This window comes from Cervus elaphus, chromosome 29 (genome assembly GCF_910594005.1).
Source record: "Cervus elaphus chromosome 29, mCerEla1.1, whole genome shotgun sequence".
NCBI lineage: Eukaryota > Metazoa > Chordata > Mammalia > Artiodactyla > Cervidae > Cervus > Cervus elaphus.
In genome coordinates this window covers 38,139,202-38,159,789 of record NC_057843.1, presented here as the reverse complement: position 1 = coordinate 38,159,789, position 20,588 = coordinate 38,139,202, and the positions used below count along the sequence as shown (strand labels likewise).

General features: G+C 35.8%; 1 protein-coding gene across 5 annotated transcripts in view; it reads left to right on the top strand.

Moving 5' to 3' along the window:
• JAK2 (Janus kinase 2) overlaps positions 1–20,588 on the top strand; it is a 115,591-nt gene that overhangs the window by 25,666 nt on the left and 69,337 nt on the right. For all 5 annotated transcript variants that reach the window (XM_043890759.1, XM_043890763.1, XM_043890761.1 and 2 more), the window contains one exon: positions 2,453–2,703. In XM_043890759.1, the coding sequence (XP_043746694.1) occupies positions 2,478–2,703 (226 nt within the window). In that variant the 5' untranslated portion in view covers positions 2,453–2,477. The remainder of the gene's footprint in view (positions 1–2,452; positions 2,704–20,588) is intronic.

The following is a 20,588-nucleotide window of genomic DNA, read 5'->3' as shown; positions in this document are numbered from 1 at the left end:
ATATTGGTCAATTATCCATCTCAAGTTAGTAGTTATGTATGGTATAAGGTTGAGGTCAAAGTTCTTTTTTGTTTTTTTTTTTTCACCTCCTATATGAATAGCCAATTGACTGAGAAACATTTATTGAAAAAATTATCATTTCTTCTCCACTGAAATGTAGTGAGGCATTTTTTCTAATTAGGTGACCATATGTGAGGATTTTTTTTCTTTTTTTTTTCTCTATTCTGTTTCATTTGCCTATTTATTTGTAGTTATTCCAATACCAACCTGACTTAATTACTCTGACTTTATAATAAATCTTGGTGTCTGGTAGTATAAATTCTCCATTTTGCCCTTCAAGATTATCTTGGCTATTGTAAGTCCTTTTTGTTTTTCATATAGATTTTAACTTGTAAATTTCCATGGAGTAAGCTGCTAAAATTGTAATTGGGATTGTGTTGAATCTGTAGGTCAATTTGGAGAAGAATCAGTATCTGGACAACATTGACTTTCCCATCATTGTCTATCACCATGTTCTGTTCTTGGCTTTTATTTTTTGTATTTGTCATAGAATGTAACTGATTAACAACGTTAGTTCCAGGTGCACCTGGTAGTGAGTTAGCACTGTTAGAGACTGTACTCCATGGAAAGGTGTTATAAGATAACAGTTATAATTCCCTGTGCTGTACAGTTATCCATGTTATTTTATACAGGATGGTATGTATGTCTTAGGAACTAAAGAGCCTCTTGATGAGGGTGAAAGAGGAGAGTGAAAAAGCTGGCTTAAAACTCAGCATTCAAAAAAATTAAGGTCATGGCATCTAGTCCCATCACTTCATGGCAAATAGAAGAAAAACTAAAAACAGTGCTGCTATAAATGTAGGGGTGCTTGTAGCTTTTCAAATTAGTGTTGTTGGTTTTTCTGAATATGTACCCAGGAGTGGAATTGCTGGATTATGTGGTTATTCTATTTTTAGTTTTTTGAGGAAACTCTACACTTTTTTCTGTAGAGACTGCACCAATGTATATGCCCACCACCATTGTAGTAGAGTTCTTTTTTCCTCCATCTTCTCTAGCATTTATTATTAGTAGACTTTTTGATGATGGTGATTCTGACAGGTGTGAGGTGATGCTTCATTGTTTTGATACGTATTTCTCTAATAATTAGTGATGTTGAGTATCTTTTCATGTTTCTATTAGCAATCTGTATGTCTTCTTTAGAAAAATATCTATTCAAATTTTCTGGCCTTTTTTTTTCTTCTAACAATGTTTTCATTTGTTTTTGTTACAGAGTTGCTACAGATATTTCAATAAATTTGTTCCTACATATTTGACTTTTTGATTCCTGTTATAAGTTATGTCAGTTTAGAATGTTCATTTTTTAATTGGTTCTGGCATATGGAATTGCAGTAGATTTTTACATATTGGTTTTGTATCTTGTGATCTTATAAGCTCACTTTAATGATTTTTAGATTCTTATAAATTTTCTATGTACACAGTCATATCATATGTGAATAATGATAGTTTTACCTTTTATTTCTTTTTTTTTTTGCCATATTGCACTGTCCAGGACCTGCACAATATTGATTAGAAGACATGATTTTAGACATGTATATTAAGTTTTTGAATTCGGGAAAAACAAGTTTGATATTTTGCCATTAAGTTATTAATTTTAGGTCTTTTGTAGTTACTCTTAATCACACGTTTGTTTTTAAACCTAGTTTGCTGAGTTTTTATCATGAACTATTGTAGAATTTTAATTCAGTTTTGGCATTTAGTGAAATGATCATATGTTACTTTTCTTATTTATTCTAATAATGTAGTAAATTTTATTGATTGAATTTTGATTGTTCAGTTAACCTTGCATTTCTGGTATAAATAACTCAGTCAAGATTTTTTTTTGGCTGAAGCACATGGCTTGTGATCTTAGTTCCCTGACCAGGAATCAAACCTGGGCTACAGGACTGACAGCAAATGCCAAGCCGTAACCACTGGACCACCAGGGAATTCCTAAACTCAGTCAAGATTTATTATTCTTTTAAAAATTACTGAATTCCGTTTGTCAGGTTTTTTTTTTTCTTCTTCAGTATTTATCTTATATCCTTTTGAGAGTTACTGTTGTAGAAAGATTACAAATTGCTGAAGTTTCACGTGATGGTTAACAATAATAATGCATTTTCAGTTAAGGTATGTACAGTGGATTTTTTTAAAGATATAATGCTATTGTACACTTCATAGAGTACAGTATAGTGTAAATATAACTTGTATATGTACTGGGAAACTAAAAAATTGGTGTGACTTTTTTAATTGCACTGATCTAGAACAAAACCTCAGTATCTCTGAGAAATGCGTGTGCATGATACTTACTCAATTAGTGGATTTGACAGAGTCGATGCTATCAGTAAAGACTTTTTACATATGAAGGATGACTTATCAGTATCACTTTGATTAGTAACTTTGGTTTCTCTTACAGGCAAATGTTCTGAAAACGACTGTTCATGGGAATGGCTTGCCTTACAATGACAGAAATGGAAGAAGCATCCACATCCCCTGTACATCAGAATGGTGATATTTCTGGAAATGCTAGTTCTGTGAAGCAAATAGATCCAGTCCTACAGGTCTATCTTTATCATTCCCTTGGGAAAGCTGAGGGGGATTATCTGAAGTTTCCAACTGGAGAGTATGTTGCTGAAGAGATTTGTGTTGCTGCTTCTAAAGCTTGTGGTAAGTATTAAAAAACAGTGTTTTTCTTCTTATTAATATATGCTTGGTTTATTATACTCTAACACAATGTACCTGTGTAATATATTTTTTATGCTTCTATGACTGACAAGTGTTTTCATATGCATATAAAATGAGAAAATTACTAAAGTAGAATATAAGGTAAATTCTATGTTGAGCTAGTGGTATAGAATGAATGTGTTCCCCCCCAAATTCGTGTTGTGACCTACTCCTCCAGTGTGATGACTTTGGAAGTGGGGCTTTCCAGATGAATCAGTCATGAGAGTGGACCCCTCATCAGTGGGACTAGTACCTCGATTAACGAGATCGCTGAGAGTCCTTTGCCCCTCGTGCCATGTGTGGACATAGCAAGAAGATGAATAAGAAAATGAATCATCTATGAACCAGGAATTGGGTCCTTATTAGACACCACATCTGCTAGCACCTTGATTTTGTACTTCCCAACCTCTAGAAATGTGAGAAATATGTTTCTGTTTTTTATAAACCACTTCATCTATGGTAAGTTTCTTATAGGATCCTGCATGAGCTAAAACAGCAATTGATACTGAGAAGTGGAAGGGCCGTAACAAATTCCTAAAACTGTAAAAGTGGCTTTGGGACTGGGTAATGGGTAATGGAAGAGTTTTGAGGTGCATGCTAGAAAAAGCCTACACTGTTGGAAACAGATCTTTAAAGGAGATTCTGGTGAGGACTTGGAAAGAAAGAAGCAGAGTTGTAAGAAAACAGTTTTCTTAGAGAACACCTGTGCAGTCCTGTGCAGAATATTGGTAGAATTGTGTTCCATGAAGACCATTCTAAGATCTCAGATGGAAATGAGGACCATGCTATTGGAAACTGAAAGACAAGTGATCCTTGTTATAAAGTGTCAAAGTACTTGCCTGAGTTATGTTCATGTTTCCGTGCTTTGTAGAATGTAGAACTTATGAGCAATAAAATTGGGTATTTACTTCAAGTCATTTCTAAGCGAAGGGTTGAAGGTGTGGCTTGAGTCCTCATAACTGCTTATGTTTGTGAAAATTAATGCTGTTGCTGAACTCCTTGGCTGCCCTTGATATGGTTCTGGCAGCCCCTAGTGTGGCAGTTATCCCTCAGCGGGGTGCAGGCAGCAAACTTTGGTGGAATAAGTGTCTCCACTAGTGGAGAATGCAAAGGCCCTGGAGGCATGTCTGACTCCACCTAGATTTCAAAGAAGGGAAGCATGGGACAGGGCTGCCAGGAGTCTTTGGTGCCCTGCTTCTGCCCAGCAAAGCTGGAGGGGCAGGATTGTTGCCCTGGTGTGCCCTGCAGGTGGGATCTCTGCTTCAGTGGGTCTGGAAGCAGAGTATCAAGTTAGAGGGTTATTCATCAGCCTTAAGGTCTAATGGAATTTGCCTTACTAGGTTTTAGATTTATTTGAGACTTGTCACTCATTTCTTCTTTTGGAATGGAAATATCTGTCCTATGCCTGTTGGAATGGGAACATCTGTCCCATGCCATTTCCACCGTTATATTTTAGAAACACATAATTTGTTTGATTTCATAGGTTTACAGCTGGAGAACCTCAGGATGAATTGTACCTTGTTGTTGTTCAGTCGCTAAGTCATGTCTGACTCTTTGCGACCCCATGGACTGTAGCACGCCAGTCTTCCCGATTCTTCATCGTCTTGCAGAGCATGCTCAAACTCATGTCCTTTGAGTCGGTGATGCCATCCAACCTCTGTTGTTCCCTTCTCCTCCTGCCTTCTATCTTTCTCAACATCAGGGTCTTTTCTAATGAGTTGGGTCTTCTCATCAGATGGCCAGAGTATTGGAGCTTCAGCGTCAATCCTTTCAATGAATATTCAGGATTGATTTCCTTTGGGATTGACTGGTTTGATCTCTTTGCTGTCCAAGGGACTCTCACGAGTCTTCTCCAGAACCACAATTCGAAAACATCAGTTCTTTGGCACTCAGCCTTCTTTATAGTCCAACTCTCACATCTGTACATGACTGCTGGAAGAACCATAGCTTTTACTATACAGAGCTTTGTTGGTAAAGGGACGTCTCTGCTTTTTAATATGATGTCTAGGTTTGTCATAGCTTATGACACCAAAGATGCTTTGGTGGAGATGCTTATTCCACCAGAGTTTGTGTCTCTTTTTTCCCAAAGAGCAAGCATGTTTTAATTTCATGGCTGGGGTCACCATCTGCAGTGATTTTGGAGCCCAAGAAAATAAAATCTATCACTGCTTTCACTTTTTCCTTTCTATTTGCCATGAGGCGATGGAACTGGATGCCATGATCTTTGGTCTTTGAATGTTGAGTTCTAAGCCACCTTTTTTTCATTCTCTTCTTTCACTGTCATCAGGAGGCTGTTTAGCTCCTCCTCACTCTGCCATTAGAGTAGTAGTATCTGCGTACTAAGGTTGTTAATATTACTTCCTGGCAGTCTTGATTCCAGCTTGTGATCCATCCAGTGTGGCGTATCACATGATGTATTCAGCATAAAAGGTAAAGAAGCAGGGTGACAGTATACAGCCTTGTTGTACTCCTTTTCCGGTTTTGAAGCAGTTTTTTGTTTTATGTCTGGTTATAACTGTTGCTTCTTGACCTGCATACAGATTTCTTGGGAGGCAACTAAGGTGGTCTGGTATGCCCATCTCTTAAAGAATTGTCCACAGTTTGTTGTGATCCACAATCAAAGGTGTTAGCATAGTCAGTGAAGCAGAAGTAGGTATTTTTCTGGAACTTCTTGCTTTCTCCATGATCCGACATATACTGGCAATTTGATCTCTGGCTCTTCTGCCTTTTCTAAACCCAGCTTGTGCATCTGGAAGTTCTCAGTTCACATACTGCTGAAGCCTTGTGTGAGTCTCATCCACATCTGATTTAAATGATATTTAGATGAGACTTTGAACTCAGACTTTGAGTTGATGCTGAAATGAGTTAATAAGACTTCTAGGACTATTGGGATGGAATGAATATATTTTGAATGTGAAAGGATATTATTTTTGGAGGGCCAGGAATAGAATGCTGTAGGTTTTGGGAGAAGGACACAAACATTCACATTCATATGTTGAAACATATTCTCCCAATGTGATTGTATTTGACGGTGTTACCAGGTCGTTAAGGTTAAATATCACCTTACCCCAGTTGCTTTTCTACCCTTGTGTGGCTTAGTTATAGATAACTAAGTTATCTGTGTCTCTTCAAATTACGGATATTTGTGTCTCTTTTTTCAAGATGTAGTCTCAGTTGTGTTATGGTGTGAAATATGTGTTCCTAAAAGACACTGTGTTCTGCAGAATTGTGCCGTAAAAACCACAGGGCTTATAGAAAAAATAAGGTTAAGGGTATGACAGTCTAAACTTGGTGATATTAAAAAAAAACTTAGTAAAACAGCACATGCTAAGAGGTAAGAAAATATATAAATAGTGCAACATATTTGGCACTGTACCCTAAAAAGTCATGAATTATTCTGATATTATATCCACAGCCTTGGCAAGTTTTATGTTAAAGATATGAGATAATTATCTCTAGTGTAGAAACAGCAGCATTTAGACAAAAGAGGCCCATAGAGTTATCTTTCAGAATCCTCCCACCTCTCTTGGGCCCTTTACCAGTTAGACTTTCTTGACTACCTACTCACATATCTGTTATCTTCAAATTCCTTTCCATTCCCATCCCTGAATGCCCTTTATTGAATGACCTTTTTGTTAGGTATAGCTTTGATGATAAAATAATTTATATTAAGTTACAAAATAACAGTTTTAATAGAGATATTTGTATTTAATGAAGAATCTTGATCTGTTATAACTTCTAATTGTAAGAAAAAATGCTTAAAGGAAATGTATTTTTTAAAGTGACTTTTATTCTTTTCTCAGTTGAAATGAGAATATGAAGTTAATGTTACAGTTGTAGCCCATTCACCTCTTTCAGCTGGCTGAAATTTATTCTCATTGTTTACATAAAACACACAATTATTTTATATGTGTTACTCAGTTCTTACCATAGCACTAGGGTGTTTGTGTGTATTGATAAGCATCTGATAGCTTTAAAAATTTTTTAAACTTTATATTGGAATATAGTTGATTAACAATGTTGTGTTAGTTTCAGGTATATAGCAAAGTGATTCAGTTTGACATTTATATGTATCTATTCTTTTTCAAAGTATTTTTCCATTTAGGTTATTAAGCAGAGTCTTGAGTCAGAGTCTTGAGCAGAGTTCCCTGCAGTATACAGTAGGTTCTTGTTGGTTATCTATGTACATGTAAATCCCAGACTCCCAGATTCTATCCCTCTCCCCGACCCTTTCCCTTAGGTAACTCTAAGTTCTCTGAGTCTCTTTCTGTTTTGTAAATAAATTCATTTGCATAATTTCTTTAGATTCCCCATATAAACAATATAATATGATACTTGTCTTTACTTAGTATGGTAATTTCTAGTTCTATCCATGTTGTTGCAAATGGCATTGTTTCATTCTTTTTAATGGCTGAATAATATTCTAGTGTATATATGTACGGCGTCTTTTTTATCCATTCCTGTGTCGATGGCCCTTTAGATTGCTTCCATGTCTTGGCTATTGTAAACAGTGCTGCAGTGAACACTGAAGTGCATGTATCCTTTCAAACTATCCAGGTTTTTTCTGGATAGCTATATGCTCAGGAATGGTATTGCTGGATTACATGGTAGCCCTACTTTAATTTTTTTAAGGACCCTCCATATGGTTCTCCATAGTGGCTGTACCAATTTACAGTCCCTCCAACAGTGTAAGAGGGTTCTTTTTCCTCCACATTCTTTTCATCATTTTTTGTGTGTAGATTTTTTGATGATGGCCATTCTGACTGGTGTGAGGTGATCTCTGATAGTTTTGATTTGTACTTCTCTAATAACTGGGAAAGATTGAGGGCAGGAGGAGAAGGGGACAACAGAGGATGAGATAGTTGGATGGCATGACTGACTCAATGGACATAAGTTTGAGTGAACTCCGGGAGTTGGTGATGGACAGGAAGGAAGGTCTGGCGTGCTGTGGCTCGTGAGGTCCAAAGAGTCAGATACGACTGAGCGACTGAACTGAACTGAACTGAATAATTAGTGATGTTGAGTATTTTTTCATGTGCCTCTTGGTCGTCTTTGGAGAAATGTCTGTTTAGGTTTCTGCCCGTTTTTTAATTGTATTTTTTTGTTGTTGTTATGCATGAGGTATTTGTAGATTTTTGGAGACCAATCCCTGTCCTTCAGATAGTTTGTAAATATTTTCTTTCATTCTGTGGGTTGTCTTTTCATTTTGTTTATGGTTTCCTTTGCTGCACAAAAGCTTTTGAGTTTAATTAGGTCCCATTTGCTTATTTTTATAACCTTAGGAGCTGTGTTGAAAAGGGTATTGCTGTGTTTCATGTCAGAGTGTTTTGACTGTGTTTTTCTCTTAGTTTTATAATATCTGGTCTTACACTTAGGTCTTTAGTTCATTTTATTTTTGTGTATGGTGTTAAGGAATGTTCTATTTCATTTTTTTATATACAGGTGTCTGGTTTTCCCAGCATCATGTATTGAAGAGACTGTCTTTTCTTCATTGTATAATCTTGCCTCCTTTATCATAGATTAATTGATTATAGATGCATGGGTTTATTTCTGGGCTTTCTTTCCTGTTCCATTGATTTATCTTTCTGTTTTTGTGCCAGTGCCATACTGTTTTGATGATTGTAGCTTTATTCAGTAATCTGAGGTCAGGGAGTCTGATTCCTTCAACTCTATTTTTCTTTCACAGATTGCTTTGACTCTTTGGGGTCTTCTGTATCTCCATACAGATTTTAAGATTTTTTATTCTAGTTCTAAAAAAATGCCACTGGTAATTTGATAGGGAGTTGCATTGAGTCTGTGTTTTGCCTTGGGTGGTAGAGTCATTTTGACATTATTAATTGTTGCAATCCAAGAACATGGTGTATCTTTCCATTTGTGTCATTTTCAGTTTTTTTTCATCAGCTTCTTAATAGCTTTTGGAGTCCAGGTCATTTGTCTCTTTAGATAAGTTTATTCTTAGGTATATATTCTTTCTGATGTGATGGTAAATGGCATTATTTCTTGAATTTCTCTTTCTGAACTTTCATTATTAGTGTATACAAATAGAATAGATTTCTGTGCATTAATTTTATATCCTGCAACTTTACCTAATTCTTTAATGAGCTCTAGTAATTTTGTAAATGGCAACCCACTCCAGTGTTCTTGCCTGGGGAATCCCAGGGACAGAGGAGCCTGGTGGGCTGCTGTCTAGGGGGTCGCAGAGTCAGACACAACTGAAGCAACTTAGCAGCAGCAGTAATTTTGTAGTAGTGTCTTAGGGGCTTTCTATGTATACTATCATGGCATCTGCAAATAGTGACAGTCTTACTTTTTCTTTTCCAATTTGGATTCCCTTTATTTCTTTTTCTTCTCTAATTGCTGTGCCTAGGACTTACAAAACTGTGTTGAATAAAAGTAGTGAGAGTGGACATCCTTGTCTTGTTCCTGATCTTAGAGGAAATGCTTTTAGCTTTTCACTGTTCGGTACGATGTTAGCTGTAGGTTTGTCATATATGGCCTTTATTATATTGAAGTATGTTCCCTCTGTCCCACTTTCTGGAGAGTTTTTGTTATGAATGCATGTTGAATTTTGTCAGAAGATTTTTCTGCATTTATTGAGGTGACCATATGGTTTTTATTATTGTTTGTTGATGTGATGATTCATACTGACTGATCTGTGGATATTGAAAAATCCTTGCATCCCTGGGATAGATCTCACCTGATCATGGTGTATGATCCTTTTAATGTATTGTTAGATTTGAACTGCTTGTATTTTGTTGAGGATTTTTGCATCTATGTACATCAGTGATATTAGCCAGTAATTTTCTTGTGATATTTGTTTTTTGTTGGTGTTGGGATGATGGTGGCCTCACAGAATGAGTGTGGGAGTGTGTTTTACTCTGTAGTTTTTGAAATAGTTTCAGAAGTAAAAGCGTTAACTCTTTTCTAGGTATTTGATAGATACACTTGTGAAGCCATCTGGTCCTGGACATTTGTTAGTTGGGAGTTTTTAAATCACAGTTTCAATTTCATTACTTGTGATTAGTCTATTCGTATTTTCTATTTTTTCCTGCCTCAGTTTCAGGAGTTGTACCTTTCTAAGAATTAGTCCATTTCTTCCAAATCATCCATTTTATTGGCATATAGTTTCTTGTAGCAGTCTCTTATGATTCTTTGTATCTCTGTGATATGTGTAGTAACTTCTCCTTTTTCATCTGTAATTTTATTGACTTGAGCCCTCTCCTTTTTCTTGATGAATTGGCTAGAGGTGTATCAGTTTTGTTTATCTTTTCAAGTAGCCTACTTTTAGTTTCATTAATATTTTCTTTTTTTCATTTCTATTTCATTTATTTCTCTGATCTTTATGATGTCTTTTCTTCTACTAACTTTGGATTTTGTTCTTTGGTTGCTTTTGATGTAAGATTAGCTCATTTATTTGAATTTTTTCTTGTTTCTTGAGGTAAGGTTATATTGCTGTAAACTCCCATCTTAGAACTCCTTTGCAGCATCTCAAGGGTTTTGAATTATGCTTTTTGTTTTTCATTGTCTTTGGGCATTTTAAAATTTCCTCTTTGATTTATTCAGTGATTCATTGACTGCTTAGTAGCATATTGTTTAACCTCCACATGTTTGCTTTTTTTTTTTTTGTATTTTTGTTTTTTTAACAGTTTTTCTTATAGTTGATTTCTAATCTGATAATGTTGTGGTTGGAAAAGATGCTTGATATGATTTTAATGTTAAGTTTACTGAGGCTCTCTTTGTGGGCCAGTGTGTGGTCAGTCCTGGAGAGTGTTCCATGTGCAGTTGAGAAGAATATGTATTCTGTTGCTTTGGGGTGGAATACTGTATAAATATCAGTTAAGTACATGTGCTTTAAGGTGTTAAGACGTGTTTCCATATTGATTTTCTGTCTGGGTGATCTGTCCATTGACGAAAGTGAAGTGTTAAACTTCTCCCTTTTTATCTTTTGTTATTGTTGATTTCTCCTTGTATGGATGTTAGTAATTGTCTTATTTATTGAGGTCCTCCTATATTGGGTACATATATATTTACAATTGTTTTGTCTTCTTTTTGGATTTATCCCTTAATAATCATGTAGTGTTCTTCTTTGTCTCCCGTGACAGTCTTTATTTTAAAATCTGTTTTGTCTGATATGACTATTGCTACTTCAGTTTTCTTTTGATTTCCATTTGCATGGAATACCTCTTTAATCCCCTCACTTTCAGTCTGTATTGTCTCTAGATCTGAAGTGGGTCTCTTGTAGACAGCATATGTATGAGCCTATTTGTCCATTCAGCCAGTCTGTGTCTTTTGTTTGGAGGATTTAATCTGTTAATGTTAAACATAATTATCGATATGTGTTTCTTATTGCCATTTCATTAATTGTTTTGGATTTGTTTTTGTAGGTGTTTTTTCTTCTCCCCTTCTTTTGTTCTCTTGAGATTTGATGGCTAATTTTAGTGTTTTATTTGGATTCTTTTTCTTTTATGTGTGTGTATCTGTTGTAGATTTTTGGTTTGAGGTTACCATGAGGTTTTGTAATAGTCTGTATATAAACAAGATTGTTTTAAGTTGCTGATCTTTTAATATCAAATGCATTTCTAATATCCTGCATTTGTGCTCTCCTCACAATTGCTGGTTTTGATATTATATTTCTGTGTGGATGATTTCCTGCCTTTACCAGTGAGCTTTTCCATTTGTAATTTTGTTGCTAGTTGTGGCCTTTCTCTTCTACTTTGAAAAGTTCCCTGATGATTTTTCCTGAAATGCACCTTGTAATCATAATAAGATCAATAAGAGCTGGTCCTGCCACAGCATTAGCTCTGGAAGGGGAAGTGTCTGTGGAGGCTCACCTCAGTCCTGGGTGCGTCTTTAGGAACTTCTGGTTCCTAGCAACATTATTGATAGGCTGAAACTGACACACAAGTTAGTATGTTGTCTCTCTTTTAAAGTGAGGAAATTACCCAAATGACTCTTTTTCTTTGACTTGATCTGAGAATTCTTTTTGGAGTTTTTGAGGTAGAGTTGTCAGGTCCTGCTCTTTAATACTGACAATTCTGGCCAATCCAGAGATAGTTCAGACATTCATTCAGCCAAGGCAATACCCTTGGCACCATCTAATAGTGAATCATACCCTGTGGTTATGAAGTAATGTCTCATGTTTGTTTTTTGTAAATACTTTATTGATATATAATTCAATATAATACATTTACAGTCATATGTTTCACCCTTAAAAATGTACAGTTCAGTACTTTGTATTATCCTCACAGAGTTGTCCAGCCATCACTACCCTCAAGAAACCACTGTGCTTATTGGATATCACTTCCCAACTCTCTCTTCTTCCCCAGTTTCTTAGACAACCACTAGTCTAGTTTCTGTCTCAGTAAATTTACCTTTTTGTCTCAATAAATTTGAATCATAGAGTATTTGGTCTTTTGTTACTGACTTCTTAAGCTCATATAATTTTAAAAGGTTCATTCATGTTGTATTACTTCAGTTCAGTTTAGTTCAGTCGCTCAGTCGTGTCTGACTCTTTGCGACCCCATGGACTGCAGCACTCCAGGCCTCCCTGTCCATCCCTACCAACTCCCGGAGTTTACTCAAACTCATGTCCATTGAGTCAGTGATGCTGTCCAACCATCTCATCCTCTGTCATCCCCTTCTTCTCCCACCTTCAATCTTTCCCAGTATCAGGGTCTTTTCCAATGAGTCAGTTCTTCATCACGTGGCCAAAGGATTGGAATTTCAGCTTCATCATCAGTCCTTCCAATGAATATTCAGGACTGATTTCCTTTAGGATGGACTGGTTTGATCCCCTTGTTGTCCACAGGACTCTCAAGAGTCTTCTCTAACACCACAGTTCAAAAGAACCAATTCTTCGGTGCTCAGCTTTCTTTATAGTCCAACTCTCACATCCATATATAACTACTGGAAAAACCATAGCTTTGACTAGATGGACCTTTGTTGGCAAAGTAATGTCTCTGCTTTTTAATATGCCGTCTAGGTTGGACATAACTTGCCTTCCAAGGAGTAAGCGTCTTTTAATTTCATGGCTGCAGTCACCATCTGTAGTGATTTTGGAGCCCCCCAAAATAAAGTCTGTGACTGTTTCCATTGTTTCCCTGTCTATTTGCCATGAAGTGATGGGACCGGATGCCATGATCTTTGTTTTCTGAATGTTGAGTTTTAAGCCAACTTTTTCACTCTTCTCTTTCACTTTCATCAAGAGGTTCTTTAGTTCTTCTTCACTTTCTGCCATCAGGGTGGTGTCATCTGCATATCTGAGGTTATTGATATTTCTCCCGGCAATCTTGATTCCAGCTTGTGCTTCTTCCAGCCCAGCATTTCTCATGATGTACTCTGCATATAACTTAAATAAGCAGGGTGACAATATACAGCCTTGACGTACTCCTTTTCCTATTTGGAACCAGTCTGTTATGCCATGTCCAGTTCTAACTGTTGCTTCCTGACCTGCATACAGATTGCTCAGGAGGCAGATTAGGTGGTCTGGTATTCCCATCTCTTGAATAATTTTCCAGTTTATCATGATCCACATGGTCAAAGGCTTTGGCATAGTCAATAAAGCAGAAGTTGTATCACTTATCAGTGCTTAATTCTTTCATGACTGAATAGTATTCCATTGCATTGATATGCTACATCTTCTATAACCACTGATCAGTTGATGGACATTTGGGCTGTTTACAACTTTTAGATATCATGAATAATGTTTCTGTGAATGTTTGTATACAGGTTTTTGTGTGGATGTATGACTTCATTTCTGTTGTGTATAAACCCAGCATTGCTGAGTCAAATGGTAATTCTATGTTTAGCATTTGAGGCACCCCTAATTGAAAGTGGGTTTTTGAAAGTGGGTGTATTGTTTAACATTTATGCCTGTAGTGTGTATAGGTATCTTCATCATAGTTTTATAATTTCTTCTCAGGACTTAGAGTTACTGTCTAATGTCTTATCATTTCTACCTGTAGAATACTTTCTAGCATTTCTTTAGAGCTGGCCTTTTAACAGTGAGATCTCTAAGCTTTTGTTTATCTTAAAATGTCTCAATTTCTACTTCATCTTTAAAGAATTATTGTGTCAGATATAAAATTCTCATTTGACTTTTTTCTCTTTGAGTTCTTTAATTATGTCATCCAATTTCTTCATGGCCATATTGGTTTCTGATGAGAAATTGCTATGAGTCTTACTGAGAATGCCTAACTGAGGATTCCTTGTATGTAATGAGTCATTTCTCTCTTGCTGTTTTTGTTGTTTTCTTTATATTTGTCTTTTGGTGGTTTGATTTTTAATGTGTCTTGGTGTGCATCAGTTTGCATTTATCATCGTGCAATTCATTCAACTTCTTGGATTTTTGTGGTTCATGGTTTTCATCAAATTTGGGGAGTTTGGGGCCATTATTTTTTCAAATATTCTTTCCTTTTCTCTACTTTCTCTTCGAATCTCTGAAACTGTCATAATGTAATGTTGGCAGACTCGAATGTATCCCACAAGTGTATTAGTTTTGTGCATCTTTTTCCTTATTTTCCCCTGCTCTTCAGACTAGATAATTTAATTGACTTATCTTTAAGTTAGCTGATTCTTTTATCTAAATCTGTTTTTGAAACAGTCTAGTGAATTTTTCATCTCAGGTATTGTACTTCTTTGTTCCAGATTTTCACTTTTTATACTGTTCATCTTTGTTTACACATCTTTCTCCTGGTTCCTTTAGGTTTTTGTCCATGGCTTCCTTTAGCTCTTTGAGCACATTGAAGGCAGCAAATTAAAATTATTTAATGGTTTTAATTGATTTAATCAATCATTAAGATTGACTCTATTAACTCTAGAGCCATGGACCAGAGTTTCGCATTGGGAATACCAGCTGCCATCTCTAAACCCTTCTTGGGCAGTGAGCAAAGTAGACATGCTGCTAATTTTTCCTACCATTTTAAAATTGTCTTTTTCCTGACTCAGCAATTGCTTGGTTGTTGCATATCTTTGACTGTTTTCCAGAGTTCTCATGAAGTTGATTGCAACAGTGTTTACTGTTTTTTGTTGTGGATTTTGTATGAGAATATACCATTTTTGCTGATGTCACTCTTCCTTTACTTCTGTAATCATGGTTTATTCTAGTTTTTTGAACATATTTATAATGACTGCTTTGAAATTTTCGTTAAATCTCACATCTGGGTCTTCTTATAGGCATTGTCTGTTACCTTCCTTTTTTCTTGTCCAAGGATTACACTTTCCTGTGTCTTTGCATATCTCATAATCCTTTTGTTAAAAACTGGGCATTTTAGGTAATATAGCACATCCAGTACTCTTGCCTAGAAAATCCCGTGGACGGAGGAGCCTAGTAGGCTGCAGTCCATGGGGTCACTAAGAGTCGGACGGGACTGAGCGACTTCACTTTCACTTTTCACTTTCACACGTTGGAGAAGGAAATGGCAACCCACTCCAGTGTTCTTGCCTGGAGAATCCCAGGGACAGGGGAGCCTTGTGGGCTGCCGTCTATGGGGTCGCACAGAGTCGGACACGACTGAAGTGACTTAGCAGCAGCAGCAGCAGCAGCAGCACATCCAGATTCTGATTCCTTTGGGGGATTTTAAAATTATCCTTCTGTTACTGATTTTTTTAAAAAAAATTTTCTATGATCATAGTGTGTACTCTATCAATCCTCTGAAATTTTTTGAGACTTGTTGCTTAGGTTATCTACTTTCTTGTTTAATGTTTCACATGCATTTGAAAATAGTGTATAGTGACTTGCTAGGTGTAGTGTTCTCTAAATGTGAACTAAATTGGGTTAATTTTAAATTTTATATCCTTTGTTTATTTATTTTGTCTTCTCCCAATTTCTGAGACATTTGAACGTATGTTTCTCCTGGTTCTGTGTGTGTTTGCTTCATGTATTCTGTTGAGCCTTGAAATTAGAGGGGCTTCCCTGGTGCTCAGACGGTAAAGCTTCTGTTCTGCAATGCAGGAGACCAGGGTTTGATCCCTGAGTTGGAAAGATGCCCTGGGGAAAGAAATGGCTACCCATTCCAACATTCTTGTGTGGGGAATTCCTTGGATCAAGGAGCCTTGTAGGATACAGTCCATGGGTCACAAAGAGTCAGACAAGACTTTGTGACTATCACTTTCACTTTATTAGTGAAACACACATTTAATATTATTATGTCTTCCTGTTGAGGTGGCTCTCTTATTACTGTGAAGTGTTCCTTTTTATCTCAACTAATCTTCCTTTGTAAGTTTTCTTAGTTTAATGCTAATGTTGACTCATCAGGTTTTTTTTTTTGCCTTGTGTTTGCATGCTGTATCATTTTCCTACTTTTTAGCATCAACTTATCTATATCCTTTTGTTTAAATTAGTGTTAGTCACTCAATATGCCCGATTCTTTGCAACCCTATAGACTGTAGCAACGCCAGACTCAAGACTCATCTGTCCATGGGATTCTCCAGACAAGAATTCTGTAGTGGGTTGCCATTTCCTCCTCCAGGGGATCTTCCCAACCCGGGGATCAAACCTGCGTTGTTTAAAGTACGTCCCTTGTAAATAACACAGTTTTCTTTTTAATAATCCAGACTGATATAGTATGTACTTTAATTGGCTCATTTACGTTTATGTGTAATAGAATTACTGATGTATTTGTGTTTATAACCTTGTTTGTTTTCTATTTGATGTATCTTTAGGTTTCCTCCTTTTCTGCCTTTTTTAGGTTGATCAAGTATTTTTCTTTTTTTTTTTTAACTTTATCTCTTCTATTGGATTTTTTTTTTAAACTGGTTTTTGTATTTTTCTTTTGGCAGCTACCCTAGATATTATAGTGTACATTTTTGGGCATATTACAGTATTAAGCTAGCATGTTATTTTTCAAACAATTCAGGAATTTTATAACAATTTAACTGTGTTTACTTCTTTTCACATTTAGTGTTACTGGTCTATTTTACTTTTGTACACATCATAAATACACAGGTACACTTATGTTTTGATTTATTATTGATTTAAATACACAGGTACATTTATGTTATGATTTATTATTGATTTAAATGGTTATTATTATTTTACTCTTTCCCATTCGTTTGTCATACAGTTCCATGCTTTCATCTGTCATCGTTTTCCTTCAGCGTAAAGAACTCCTTTTAGTATTTCTTGTATTGCAGATCTGCTTGTGACAGATTTCTCCAGCTATTGTTTATCTTTACTTCACTCGAACCTCTTGATATATTTTTACCTTTGCTCAAGAAAACCAGAGCCAGACAAAACGTGATAAAGATGTACTTTATTTAAACAACTATTATAGTAAGGAAAGCTACTCCAGTGTAGAAGTGGGCTTAATTCTGAGTACAGTCTGAAAAAGTGGAAATTTATAGCCAAGGAGCAAGTAGGATGGGGACAGTGGCGAATCGCAAATTACTGGAGGAGACATCAGGTCTGGGGATGATTCTTGCTGAGCAGACCATGGTGGTCAGATACCAGCTGGGGGATTAAAGGAGTGCAGAATTTGATCAGATATGTCAAAGGTGGAAAAATCTTGCTAAATCTTGCTAAATTTAGCGGGAATCCTGCTTAAATCCATTTAGCAAGGAATGGATTCTTCAAGGAAATAAACTTTTCGGTTACTTAGGGGAGGGTTCAGAGAAGCCTGACTAAAAGTTTGTCTAGGAAAGAATCTATTTCAACGCTATACCTTTGTGTTTTCTTGTGGTCTTTACTATCATGCCCTTAATTTCTTGTTTTGTAATTCTCTAGTGGCTTCTCTGGGTCACCTGTGATGAGATCCTTAAAGTTAGGCAGTGTTTTCATTTTTGTATTTTCCATACTCATCTTGTGCATGTTATAGAATAGAGACTGTTAATATTAGTGGAATGATGACTGTTCTTGGTCTAAAATGATACGGAATTGAATCACAGTTTTGGTAGTGGCTTAGAAAAGAAGAAACATTTTGAATTAATTAATTGTTTTATTAAATAAAAATAAGAATAATTTGGACTTAGTGTGTAGGGAAAGAAAAGGAGTTAAAAGTGACTTTGAAGTTTCTTTGAATCTATTCAGTATAATGTATATCTCAGACACAGTGTCACTGCCTTTTCTTTCTTCCTAGAACAGCCCAATTAACATGAACTAGTTAGAAAAAATGTGAATTAAGTATTAATATATAATTGCCATTTTGGAGTAAGATGGTGTGACTAAACATGACGTAAGCACTGTCTTTTGCTTTTGTTTGCCTTGTGACCTAACCATTTTCCTTTAGGGGTGTATCCCCTTGTTCTGACCCTTTTGTGCCAATTTATATGGATACAATTGTCTTCCTATTTTGGTACATAAAATTAAGGTTTGGAGTCTTACTTCTGTTAAGACATCATTATTCAACATTTAAAAAAATCCTGATGTTTCATCAGTATGAGTTCACTTTTCCTGCTTTGTATAATACACTATTGTTTGAAAATCATGACATTATGTTGTTCAGAAAAATATCCCTGTCATCATATGCTAAGAATAATGGTTCCATATATGCAATTTTATTTGCATGATTACATTTAAACTAAATGATGCTTTTTTGCTAAAGTTCTCTTCCTAGTATTCTTTTTTCCAAGGCAATCTCATATCAGGTGTTTTACGTTCCCTTCCTGGGTAACTTCATCTCCCACTGTGTTTTTTTTGTAATTGGAGTATAATTGCTTTACAGTGTTGTTAGTTTCTGCTGCACAACAAAGTGAATCAGCTGTGTAGGACTGAGGTATATGCACTCCCACCGTGTCTCATGTATATACCTGAAACACTGGCAACATGACTTATTTTGTGGAAAGAGCTACCTTCTAGATAAAAGAAATGTCAAGTTTAAAGCATTTTTTCAATGCAGAATTAGACTAGATCCAAATAGTACTCAGATAAAATAATTACTTCTCAAATTATTTGAATAGCATTCTTTCCTATCATCTTACGATTATTTTAAAGTTTAGAGACTAACAAGCCATTTTTCTGTAGTTTCAAAGTGGCATATGTGGTGGACTCTCACTTTGTATTCATTAGTGTCTTTTGTCTGTTTTCCCCTTTCCCTTTCTTTTTAACATGGGGCTTACTGTTTTTATTTAATGAATTCTTTTTAAAAAAAAAAAAAGAAGTTTATTCTCCATGGTACTGTTATCTTCCTTTTACCTTAGTCCCATCCTGGCACCTAGGACCATAATCTTTGCTGGATCCTCCAAGTTTTCTCCATAGTTGTGTGACCCTGTGTGCTCAGTTGCTCATTCGTGTCTGACTCTCTGCTGCCCCGTGAACTATAGCCCACCAGGCTCCCCTGACCATCACATTCTCCAGCAAGAAGACTGGAGTGGGTAGCTATTCTCTTCCCCTCTGAGCCACCAGGGAAGCTCCCATATAATCATACAGGAATGCACAACCCCTCTCCCTGTCATACAGAGTCATTAGGGTTTTGAGATCATTATTTTATAGCATGGAATCATATTATACACTCTGATGTGCTTCTTGCTTTTTTCATGAACACATACATTGTGAAAAATCTGTTCAAACCAACTGCCTTTGTACTAACTCATTCTTTTTATTAAATTTCATAAAGGTCCATGGAATGGATTATACCGCCTCAGTTTTTTCATATTTTCTGCTCTTGAATTTACATTTTATTTCTTTTTAATTTCTTACTACTATGCCATTTTTAGAAGTGCCCAGGAGAGATTGCTGGCTTAAAAACACATTTTAAATTTTTACTGACATTGATTTCTCACAACTATATAGGTACTACTTTCTCAGAAGTTGTACTAGTTTACGTTTCTAGCAATTACGTAGTGTAGTTCCCTTTTCAGTACAGTTCAATCAGCACTAGATGCTACCCCTCTTAGGTGAATAGGTGAATGGGGATAAAGTGATATTACTTAATTTAAATTTACATTTTCTTTAATGTAAACTAATATTTCCATTCTTTCTCTTGCTTTTTAGTCTTGTGGATTTGCTCCACTGTGAATAACTTATTTCCATTTTTTTTTCATTTTCACTTTTAATATTTTTGTTTTGCCTTTTGAATGTTGATTTTTATTATAACATATTTCAAGTAATTCTTCGTGTAGAATGATAAAATACATATCAGCATGCTCACTACTTCTCAAATTTATCATTTTGTTATTTAACTACAGACTTTTTTCTAATATCTTATGATGTCGAAAGTGTCAGTCGTGTTTGACTGTTTGTGACCCCATGAACTGTAACCTGCCAGGCTCCCCTGTCCATCTAATTCTCCAGGCTAGAATACTGGAGTGGGTTGCCATTTCCTTTTCTAGGGGATCTTCCTGACCCAGAGATCAAATTTGGGTCTCCTGCATTGCAGGCAGATTCTTTTACTCTCTGAGCCACCATCCTGATGAGTTATGTTAGTAGATTTTCTTAATTTAGCCCTCTCTCCAATCTTCAAATAAATGAACTTTGTCATATTTTTTTCTAAGAAACATTGCTAGATTTTGTTTGCAAATGTTTAATTTAGGATTTTAAAATTTATTTTGGTAAGTGAGATTTACCATTTTATAATGTCTTTGGTTTTGATATCATGGTCAAACTGAATTAAAAAATGTGTCAGTTTTCCTGTTCTCTTTTTTCTTAGTATTTGTTTCTGATTTAGTTGAAATGTGAATAGAAAACATAGTGTGTATGACCAGTCTCTGGCATTTTTGGAGACTTGTTTTTAGCCTCACATGATTGGTATGTACTTGTGTGGGTTCTCTCTGTGTTTGGAAATAATATACATTATTTAATTTTGTGGTTTCAGTGTTCTATGTGATTTTTAAAGTTCACTGGCCTTCAACCTTTTGTTAATGTACCTTCTAAAATATTTTTGAAAAAAAAATCA